An 11,591-nucleotide genomic window follows, 5' to 3' on the forward strand; every position below is an offset into this window, starting at 1 on the left:
CCCAAATGCATTACTATTTTTTTTTTTTTTGCAATGAAACATATATGCTATCACAATATGTTGGTTAAATCGGACCTTATTAAATAGCCTTATATTGGTTGAATCTGCCAGTCAGTGGGTTTATACCAACCCTAGGAAAAGAATTTATGTTTTAAGAACTTTCTTAACTTTCAACATTACAGGTAGGGGGATTACAGACTATGGTTAAAATTCCTAACACCCCCTTAATTAGAAAATAAAAAATTAAAGGGCTTGGTAATAAGTATTCCTTTGTGATAGAAATTACTTCTGAAGGGATGTGGTGGTTGAGGCAGACTCTAGCACCAGCCTATTAGGATCTGAATCCCAATTGTATCATTTACACCAGGCATCCTCAAACTATGGCCCGCAGGCCACATGCGGCCCGCTAAGGACATTTATCCAACCTGCCAGGTATTTTTGCCCCGTTTGTTTTTTTACTTCAAAATAAGGTATGTGCAGCATGCATAGGAATTTGTTCATAGGTTGTTTTTTTAACTATAGTCCGGCCCTCCAACGGGTCTGAGGGACAGTGAACTGGCCCCCTGTTTAAAATATTTGAGGACCAAATGCTTCCTCCCCGCCCCCACTATCATGATCAGAATTCTACCTTGCAAGTCTGGCTAGACCAGAGGATGTACACTGGTACAGATAGGAACTGGAAACACAAGGAATTCAGGGCGGATGATCCCTTCAGGACCAGTGGTGTGAGTGGCAATACTGGGAGGGTAGAGGGAGAGTGGGTTGGAAAGAGGGAACCGATTATAAGGAACTATATGTGACCTCCTCCCTGGGGTCGGACAACAGAAAAGTGGGTGAAGGGAGACGTTGGACAGGGCAAGATATGACAAAATAATAATTTATAAATTATCAAGGACTCATGAGGATGGGGGGGGGGGAATGAGGACCTAATGCCGGGGGCTTAAGTGGAGAGGAAATGTTTTGAGAATGATGAGGGCAATGAATGTACAAATGTGCTTTACACAATTAATGTATGTATGGATTATGATAATAAGAGTCGTATGAGCCCCTAATAAAACGATTACAAAAAATAAATTTTTAAAAGTTTGAGGACCCCTGATTTACACCACCACTATGGGAAGTTAATCTCTATGCCTCAGATGGCTCACTTACAAACAGAGATGATAAAAGAACATTTCTCTTAGGGTTGTTGGGAAGGTTTTAAAAAACAATTATTTTAAAGCTCTTAAAACAGTGTCCGGCACACAGTGAAAACCCAAGCCTACTGCCATCAAGTTGACTCCTACTCATGTGACCCCTTCCTAGAACACAGTAGAGTGGCTCCTTAGGTTTCCAAGACTACCTCTTTACAGGAATAGACAATCTCATTTTTCTCCCTTGGTATGGCTGTTGGGTTTGAGCCACTGACCTATGGGTTACCAGCAGCCCGAGGCTCAGCCACAGTGCAACCAGGGCTCCTTCTTGGTACACAGTAAGCCCTATATAAGTATTAAATATGGTAACTTGTATTTTATTTATCGTTGTCCTAAAACTTTGAACTTCTGGTATGCTTTTGCAAATACTTATTTCCATTAATGTGCTAGGTGAGAAACATAACCCTAAAGAAACTTCAAGAAAAGACAATAACTATGAATTTTATATATGAAGCATATTTCAGGTATAATTAACACCTCCATTTACAGAGGAGGATGCTGAGGCAATGAGAAAGTGAATCATTTCCCCCCAAAGAACAAAGAAGTCAAGCAGCAAGGCTAGGATTTGAATTACTTTGTCTTTTAATAAATAAAAGCTAAGTATATACTCAAATGTATAAATCGATTTGGCTGGCATGGTGGTATATACTAAACGCATTGCCATCAATTCCATTTCCATTGATTGTGGCCATACAGGACAGAGGAGATCTGCCCTGTCTCCAAGGGTTAAGACCCTGTTCTGGTTTAAACCCAGTTCTGGGGTTTCCAAGACTTTAAATCTTTATGAAAGCAGACTGTCCCAGTTGAGAAGCTGGTGGGTTTGAAATATCAACCTTTAGGTTAGCAGCTAAGAACTTAACCACTATGCTACCAAGATATAGACAATTTTCAAAGTATAACTAAAATCAATAAGTCAATGGGTTCAAAAGGGGATGATGAAAAAGGGGGGGGAATGATAATAGAAACATTAGACAAAATTCTAACAATTCTATCAGGATGATTCTGAGTACTTAATATGTGTCATACACTGGTCTAAGTTCTTTGTAAGTGCCAAGTTACTTAATCCTTACAACAAGCCTATTTACAAAGCACTATTAATGCTATCTCCATCAATTCTAAGATGCACATTTTTTCACATTTTAATACCTCTGAAATTAAGATGACTCATCAATAATGGTATACTTTCTTAGTGGTGTACAAATAATGTACTCGCTTAGATACTACGTAATAAAACATTCTCACTGCCTTTCAGTAGAGTTTGACAATTAACAACCCTATAGGACAGAGTAGAACTGCCACTGTGGGTCTCCGAGACAGTGATTCTTTATAGGAATAGAAAGTCTTGCCTTTCTCCCTTGGAGAGGCTGGTGGTTTCAAACTACCAAGCTTCCAGTTAGCAGCCCAAAGCGTAACCAGGGCTCTTCCTTTAAAGAAAAAGAAGCTGGACACTGAGAGGGATTAAGTAACTTGCCCAAGGCCACACAATAAGTTAAAAAAAAATGGCAACCAAGCAGTTGGCCTCTAGAATTAGTTTTTAAACACGTCACCATCTTCTCTAAGTGATTTCCTTTTCTTCCTACAAGTCACTGGATTTAGATTTGTCAGGAAACCCAGATCCCTCATTTAACAGCAACAAAATGGAAAAGTCGGTCTCTCTACAAAGGGCCATCTGGCTGGGAGTGTTCTCTGGGTGGAATGGATACTAAGTTTCTAAAACTTTACCACCAGTAAGTGATTACTGTTGCCTTTTGTGAGGGCTTGGCAGCAAGGATTAGGGGGAGAAGATACAAAGTATCTCCCTAAGTAAAAATATCCAAACAAGTAATTAAATGTGTCAAGTCACTCTTAGAAAACAGGGGAAATTGAAGGGCTCTTCAGGGTCTGGAAGCTTTCCTGATTCTTGCTCAGTACCAGCAGAAGATGCAGGCCTGTTCCAATTTACACCACTTGACAACTATGGGTGGAATCATCATTGTCATCCGTGTTTACGCTGTTTAAGGGGAACTGTGGTTTTGTTAGCCAAAGAAACAAAAACTAAGATATCCCTATGTTACGTGGCTAGAGCCACACATTCCTGATGGAATTTCAGAGTTCAATTAAATCCCACTAGTGTGGCATGTTTTAAAAATAGCATTTCAGTGTGGTAGGCACATTAATAAACTACAGGGCAAGAGTACTCAGAAACAATATAAAAGCTTTCCTGAAATTGAAAAGGAGCAACATTTTCAACTCTCAGTGAGCAGAATCATTCATTTCCAAGTCCATGACAGGGCCAGAAATAGCTGGCAGGGAAGATGCGCATGGCTTTGGACCAAAATAAAACTGGGCTTAGAACATTCCTCAGCCTCAATCAGAGAGCAGTGGGCTGATGCTGCCACTCCCACCATTCTAAGAAGACATTTTGAAGTCCAAAAGGTAGGTCACAGGGAGTGACCAGGCCACAATATCATTCCTCTAAAATGGTAGCAAGAACACCAATAATTGCTAGGTTTCTAAAGCTTAAAGCTTCAGGGAAAACATGCAAAACACTAATTCCAGCTCCCAATCCCCATTTAAAACATTAAAACTGACGATTAACTGGAGAGGAATCCGTTTTTACATTAGGTGTCACCCTGCTATGGGGACAACAAAGGCAACAAGGGATCTTAGCAAAAGCTCACTCAAAACAGAAATCCCATCACATGAGCCACACAAAAACAGGCAAGAACCAACCAAATAACAAAAGGCAGTACAATAATAATGATGATGATGATGATGATGATGATGATGATGATAAAGCTGCTCAGTCCACTGACGATTTTCCACTGTCACTGTAAGCCTGGCAATATTAGCCTTGCCAAACTACACCCCGCCACCCCAAGAAGCAAGAAGCTGTTATTCTCACTTATACTGAAACAGCAAGGAATCATGAGTGCATGCTTGTGGCTAAAGACAATCTTTGCAGCTCTAAATTCAGACCACAACTCTTGGAAAGGCTTTCAGGCTTCTTTCCCCATTGGCCTCCATTGTTCTTCTCGGTCCCTTAACACAAATTCTCTCGGCACTGGAGCTCGGGGATTTGCATCTGGATATAAGAAGACTGAGTCAGAGACTCAGTGTAAGTCTCTTCTCTTCTCTGACTTCCTAGTAAGTGGGCAGTAGAAAAGATCACCTATGAAAGCCCAAGGGAAAGTAGAGAACAAAACGACAGCACTTGTCAAGAGGAAAATGGAATTGCAGTTTGGATGTGTTGGGTCTCCCCTGAAAACACAGCTTATCCTGCAAGGATAAATACTAATTACTGTGGTCAAACAAAAACGAAACAACTCACAACAGTGTGTCCATTCCGATTCATAGCGACCCTTACTGGGAAAGAACCACCACCACCACCCCCATCCCTTCTTGTAATTTCAATAACAACAAAGTTGTTTACATCAAAATCCTTTACGGCTCTGTAGAGTTCCATCTCCCTGGGTGTCGGAGCTGGCTAAAGTTAGTATCACGCTGCAGCACAAACCATTCTCTGGCCATTTTCACGAGTATGCTTGTTCCCCATTTTAGAGGCACAGAGCTATTCACCAGATCAGAGATATTACAGAAAGTTTAGCTTCCGGCATCTGTGGCTTAGGTCAAACTGAAGTTTCACCACCAGAGGAAATGGAATTGTTCGTATTGTATAAGCTAAACTTTAAAAATACTTTCCTTCGCTACATCTTGTCCTCACATATATAACAAAGTGATGGTAGACTGAAATCAAGACCAGCTAGTTGGTTTAGGAAGTGTGCAAAGTTTCCAAGCCATGGGGCCTGCCATCCATCATCCTCTTTTCAGGGGGGAAAAAAAAAATTAATCAGTGTTCCCGCCCCGCTCCACCCCACCCCCAAAGAACAACTTTTGCTAAGAGAGCTCTGTTGCAGCCTTCCTGGATTGTTCCAGTGCCCCCCCAGGGGGCAGCATCACCCATTTTTGAGAAACACTAAGGTGGGGGGGTCTGGTGGCAAAGTGTTTTAAAGTGCTCACTGGTTAACTGAAAAGTTGGTGGTTCAAATCCACCAGCCACTCTGTGGGAGAACGCTGTGGCAGTCTGCTTCTGTAAAGATGATCGCCTGGGAAACCCTGGGCGCAGCTGCACCCTTTCCTATAGGGTTTGCTCTAAGTTGGAACCGACTCCACAGCAGTGGGTTTGGCTGGAACATAGTTTGTTCAAAATAGAAAGCCACTGACCACATAAGCATGGTGAACCTTTGCCGCTACAAGATAAGGCTTTTGCTAGCATCAGTCTGCATTTACCGGGGACCAGCACAAAGAACAGATATTACTTCCACTGCCTGGGTTGTTTAGCCAACTGGAAATCGTTTGGCATGTTGTTGACAAGATGAGATAACGTAAAATAAAAAGGAGGGAAGGAGGAAGATTGGGTTTGGAGTCCGAAGACTTCACCAGGCAAAAGATTTTACTGAGGTTTTCTGAAAGACAGGTGAGGGATTAACAGGCTCTAATGAAGCAACACACAAGCAGCTTATCCACTGTAGCTAAAACGAGCACAGAGGCGGCAGGTCTGAGCGGCCCTTCCATCTGCCTTCCTCTCTTTGTCAAGTTACTGTGACAGGACAGACAACTCAAGTTACGTTGCAAGTGTTGTCCAACCTTAGATACAGGACACATTGTAGGCGACGCAGAATGAACTCCTGCTTCTAAAGGGTAAACTTGGCTCTACTGAAATGACACCGGCAGTTCATTCATAACTAACCTGCTCTGGATTCCCAAGACATTTTGTTGAAGAGTAATTACCAGTGGGGTAGGCAAACCCAACCAACATTCAAAATAAAAACCAAATCAAACCAAAATGACTCCAATGGCAGGCTACAATTAAAGTCTACGGATAAGGAAAAGGTACAAAGATCAGCAGCCTAACACTGAGCAATGGTCCACTGAAACTGACAGTTGATGAGCTGAGCAATGGTCCACTGAAACTGACAGTTGATGAGCTGCCAGAGGTTTTTTTTCTTTTTTTTAAACAGGGGAGAGCGCGAACGCAGGCCCCCACTACCACAAATTATGCAGTCGAGTTTCCCACATTTGGGGAAATAGCAGGGGTCAGCCCATCCGGAGTGCAATGGATAAGCCTCGCCCTGGGAAAACCACCTTCGTGATCATGGTATCTCCCCTGCCAGGTAAGTATCAGAGGTTTATATTTATACCCCTCACAGCTGTGTTTACCCTTGAAGAGAAAAACCAATCAAAACTGGTTTCGTGCAATAATTCTTCTCTTACTAAATTAAAAAACAAACCCACAGCAATGCCATCAAGCCTTCTCTTTTTCGATCTGAAAACTACTGTTAACACAAGGGGATGCACTTTGTCTCTGGACAAATGGTTAAATGAAGGAACATCTGCAGCACTGACTAGAGGAGATGGAGAAAGGGAAGGCTGAGCACCCTTATGCCGCAGCTACTGCTTGGGTCTCCCCAGTCCCACTCAGAACAGGATGCAGAGGAACTCTTCCATGTTCCTCTCCAGTGTGTTTGGATGGATGGAGGGAGGGAGGGAGGGAGGGAGTGAGGGAGGGAGAGAAGGAGGGAGGGAGGGGTGGGTGGGTGGGCAGGGGTAGCAGAGTTGCTCAAAGAAAGGAAAACAGCAGATGAAAATGCTTGAATAAATTAATAAACGTGAGAGTCTCAAAACTGGCCAAGGCTACCGAGGACAGCATGAAACCAGATCAAAGCCTGTTGAGGATTTCTTCACCCCACCTGATTCATGTCAAAAATGTCACAGAATAAGACTAAATTTAGAACAAATGAGGAAAGTGCTGAGGAATAAAGAGGGCTCATTTTAAAAGCTTCCCCACAAAATAAATGCTTTCTCCCTTTTTCAGTAATGTTCTTTGGCTACAGAACAGACAAGACTGTACATACCAACACTGAAATGCTGCCCATAAGTGTTTCCTATTATGAAGGAAACTACGTTAGAAGTACCAATCTGCACACATGACCTACTAAAGCATAAGGCATGTGGGTCATGGTCATTCAGGGATAGTCTAGTAAATTCCAAGTATCCTAAGTTCCCAACAGAAAGAGAACTCAGCAATCATCTAATCCAAATCTTACTTTTTATATGAAAAGGAAGGTATAAAAATAATAAAATGGTGGTAAAGGTAAGCCTGAATTTAGCACCAAGGCCATTTCACCGGCCAAGAAATGAGCTGAGGGAGAGGAAGGGGGGAGAGGTAGGGGGAAGAGTATGGGGGTGGGGGTGGGAGGGTGGACAGCATATCCCCAGATTCATTGCAAATAAGCACAAAACTTTACATAATGAGAACTAGTAGGCTGGTACTAACTAGCAACCAACAACCCTGAGCTCGTTGTTCCACTACTATATAAAACCTCAGAATTCAGATATCATTACACAGCTCATCACACACACGAGCTGAGCTAAACCACACTGTCCTATTTCTACCTCAGAATCTGCAGATAAACCAGTCCACTGTTAAATGTAACCCGACCTACTGTATGTATGTTAACTATAAATAGAGACCTCCAGTCTCAGTATTTGTCACTTGCCTGTAGTATCTTGACTGTAAGTACGTTGAGCACACGGCTTTGGAAACATGACTAGCAGAGCCAAAGTCAATGACCTTCACTCGGTAGGGCTGACGCACTGGATCCACCAGCATTATGTTTTCAGGCTTAAGGTCAGCGTGGATCAGACCAAGGCTCTTGAGCTTCATCAAGGCTGTGGCCACCTGCTGTAAAATTGGTCTGATGTACTTGAGTGGCAGTGGGCTAAACTTGTTCTGCTTTAGAAAATCGTATAAGTTCTGCTCCAGCATCTCAAACACAAGGCAGGTGTGATTCTTATGCTGAAAACACTCATAAGAACGGACAAAATTATACTCATCAGCATTTTCGCTGCTGAGGCGGGAAAGGATGCTCACTTCAATCTGGCCCTGTCTGGCATAGGAAGGGTGATTCTTCAAGATTTTAATTGCCACAATTTCCTTGGTGCTCCGCTTCCAGCACTTAGCCACCTGCCCAAATGTCCCCCGGCCCAGGAACTCCAAGACTTCATAGCTGTTGGTCATGGAACAAAGGATCTCATGCTGGACCAGCTGGTAGTCTCCTTCTCCGCTGGAACTGCTACTCTTTGTGGTCACAGTGGTGGTCGTGGCAGCAGCACCCACCACAGTCCTGTTTTGCAGCATGAGAGGGGGATGTTCTTCAATGATCTGCACGCTACCGTTGCTGTCCACTTCCTCACTTTTTCTTTTCAGCCCACATTTTTGATACGGCTCCAGCAGGGAAACGTTGCTCCTGTGGCTCAGGCTCTGGCTGCTTTGGAAGGTGGACGGAGCAGTGCGGCCCGAGCTGTCGGCGGCGGTTACAACAATGTGCTCCACTGCGGGAGCCGGGAGGAGGAGGCCCTGGTCGTAAGCAGGGAGGCTGAAATTTGCTACCTGGTGAGAGGAGTTGCCTTGTCCTTGTGTGGCTGGGAGGGTTTTGCTGTGGGTGTAATATTTGTCGTTGCTGCCCTGTCCTGAAACATCCCAGCCAGAGGGCTCTATTTTCAGTTTCTTTGCACTGCAGAAGGCACTCGACGACACTGCCGGGGGAGAGAACACCTGCAGCTGTGATGCCATACCTAGAAGAAGAGAGAGGACATTAGACCTTATACGACACCCCACCTGGGAGATAAGAAAACCTCCCGTGTAGAAAAACCGTAAATGAACTAACCTGAACCTGGTCTACTTTTTACTTTATACCTTTTCCAAAACTTGCTTCTGTTTCAGAAGGTTATCATTTGCGGTCTAACTACACATCCCTAACCACTTCTTGGCATGCAATCAATGCACGGATAGATTTGGCAAAGAGCATGAACATCTATGATGGTCTATAAAACATCACAGCTTAGATGACTGGTCCTATTATGACCCGCAGCAGTCTTCGGCGCCACGTGAAGCACTCGTGTCAGTCTGACCACACCCTTGAAAAGCGAGTCCCATGATTCCCATTTTATAGATAAAGTAAAAAAGGTGCAGAGAGGTGAAAGTGCCCTAGTTCGCACCGCTATTAAAGCAGGAGCACTGGAATTCAAACACAGGCATTCTGGCTCCTGAGTACATTTTAAAGCTCTGCCTGCATTCCTGGCTGGAATGACTTTTTAATAAATTCTCTACATGTGAACATTGATGACATGTTTCTAAAAGTCACAGATGAACGTGAGTTGGACAGGACACTTGTGTTTGGTAAGTAACAGTCCCCTGCCCCACCCCCACCCCCAAAATAATCACGATCTAGGGTAGAAACTAGAAGGCAAATCAAGCAAATGACACAAGGCAAATGCTCCTATACTGAGGCCCAAAACATGAATAGCACAAAGCACAAAGGCAAGAGATACAAGTCTTAGCAGCAGCATATATAAGATACACTTGCAGATGTTAACAAGAAGCATGATGTAAATAGTGTCTATCTCCCCTCCCTGACTAACTGCATCTCATCTACAGAGCGCCACAGACCAAGTGCAGGCTGCCCACTGGATTTCATACACATGGTTTTTAGCTCTGGCTGCTACATCTCTCAAGGACTGCTGGTAGTATTCAGAAGAAAGCAGTCAGCCTGGTGAGATGTCTGCATAGTCTCCCAAGGCATTGAAGAAGTATCTTAGCAAAACATAGAGCGACAGAGAGGAGGTACCATAGACACTTCAGGCCAAATAAACCTTAAGACTAATTAAACCCAGAATGATTACTTTGAGAATAAAGTCCAAACATTTGACCTAGCACACAAGCCATTTCATATTTGCCTTCTCCCTTTCTCAACCACCTGACTCTCTCAGCTATCTGGTTAATCCCTTTTCTCTCTCTACAGGTTTCATCTTTTCAATAAGCACTCCCCAGGGTTAGTCACCTAAAAAAGATGATCAAATCTATGTCTCTAATTCAAACTTCTTGAATTTCAAAGTCTTATAACAAAGTACCCATTTGCTATGGGCATGCAGGTATCTCAGCTTCAAAAGGTTCCATGCTGAACTTAACCCCTCTCCTCCACTTCATCCCCAGTCTTCTCACTCAGTAGCTCAGTCAGGAAACCTAACTCATACCAAGCACCTCAAGCCAAAGTACCAGGAAAACAAAGAGCCTCAATTTGCTCATTTAGGATGTTTAGGAGCTCTGGTGGGGCAGAGGACTGCACACTGAGCTGCAAGGTCAGCAATTCAAAACCAGGAGCCATTCTGAAGAAGAAAGATGAGGCAATCTACTTCCATAAAGATTCAGTGCCTCAGAAGCCCGCACGGGCGATTCTACCCTGTCCTACAGGTCACTATGAGTCAGAATTGATTGGATGGTGTAAGTTTAAGCTTTAGCAGTTTGAAACCACCAGCCGCTCTGCAGAAGAAAGACAGTTTTCTACTCCCATAAAGAGTTACAGTCTCGGAAACCCACAGGGGAGTTCTACCCTGTCCTATAGGGTTGATATGAGTCAATATCAACTCAAGGGCTGAGAATTTGGTGGTTTTTTTACTGTTTAAGGAGCCCTGTGGTGTTGTGGATTAAGCAGTTCACACTCAAATAAGATGCAGCTGTTTGCTACCATAAAGATTTAGTCGTAGAAACCCAAAGGCACAGCTCTACACTGCCCCACTGAGTCATTGTGAGTCGGAATCAGCTGGATGGCAGTGAGCTGCAGGTCTGAGGTGTTCATTGCAGTCACGTCAGTTCTGACTTGTATCCACCCCACGCGTCTGAACACAACTGCTCCACAGGGTTTACAAGGCCAGGGCTTTTGAGCCCCAGCTTACCCAGCTTATCTCCTGACGTACCTCTGGGTGGCTCAATGACCAACCCCTTACCTGGTAGTTGAGTGTTTAACTGTTGGTGCCACCCAGGGGCTCCTCTTCATCTCTAACATGATGGCAGTAACATCTGCCCCTCCTGGGATTTGTCTGAGGCCTCAATGATTTAATGCACAGTGCTGAGTGCCTGGAACACGGCTATTATCATCCTGACCTACCCCTCTCCTGTATTATCTCTAACACATGAGCCCGCTCAGGCCCACCTCTTACAAAGACACCATTTTCAAGTCAGCCATTTCTCTCGTCCCATACAGGCACCAGCCTCCAAACCCATCTCCCCAAACTGACTCAAAGACTCTGAAACAATGCAGGGAGATGCCAGGTTAGCTCGTTAACCCCTCCCTACCTACCTCCCTCAGGGCTTTTCACCACTTTCTGGAGAAAGTCCAGAATCTTCAATCTGCCTTTAGAAACTCTCACATTTGGCCACTACCTCCAAATGCTTTCCCCTTGAATCCCCATTCCAGCCATCTGTTCTGCTTCTAGTTCTTGGAGGGCTATTCCATATTCCGTCACCTTCAGGCCCTCTGATTCAGGGGTACCTGCTGGGAAATCTTCCCTGACAACCTC

At 44.0% G+C, this 11,591-nt stretch overlaps 1 protein-coding gene and 1 non-coding gene across 3 annotated transcripts in view; both read right to left on the reverse strand.

The window, feature by feature from the left end:
* HIPK1 (homeodomain interacting protein kinase 1) overlaps nt 1-11,591 on the reverse strand; it is a 54,006-nt gene that overhangs the window by 32,882 nt on the left and 9,533 nt on the right. For both annotated transcript variants that reach the window (XM_045292197.1, XM_004699161.2), the window contains exon 2: nt 7,733-8,810. In XM_045292197.1, the coding sequence (XP_045148132.1) occupies nt 7,733-8,808 (1,076 nt within the window). In that variant the 5' untranslated portion in view covers nt 8,809-8,810. The remainder of the gene's footprint in view (nt 1-7,732; nt 8,811-11,591) is intronic.
* LOC115870175 lies at nt 6,191-6,354 on the reverse strand. Its single transcript, XR_004046550.1, has one exon. It is a non-coding gene; the product is annotated as a U1 spliceosomal RNA (small nuclear RNA).

This window comes from Echinops telfairi, unplaced genomic scaffold (genome assembly GCF_000313985.2).
Source record: "Echinops telfairi isolate 266 unplaced genomic scaffold, ASM31398v2 ScPeMD7_443;HRSCAF=831, whole genome shotgun sequence".
Taxonomy (NCBI): Eukaryota; Metazoa; Chordata; class Mammalia; order Afrosoricida; family Tenrecidae; genus Echinops; species Echinops telfairi.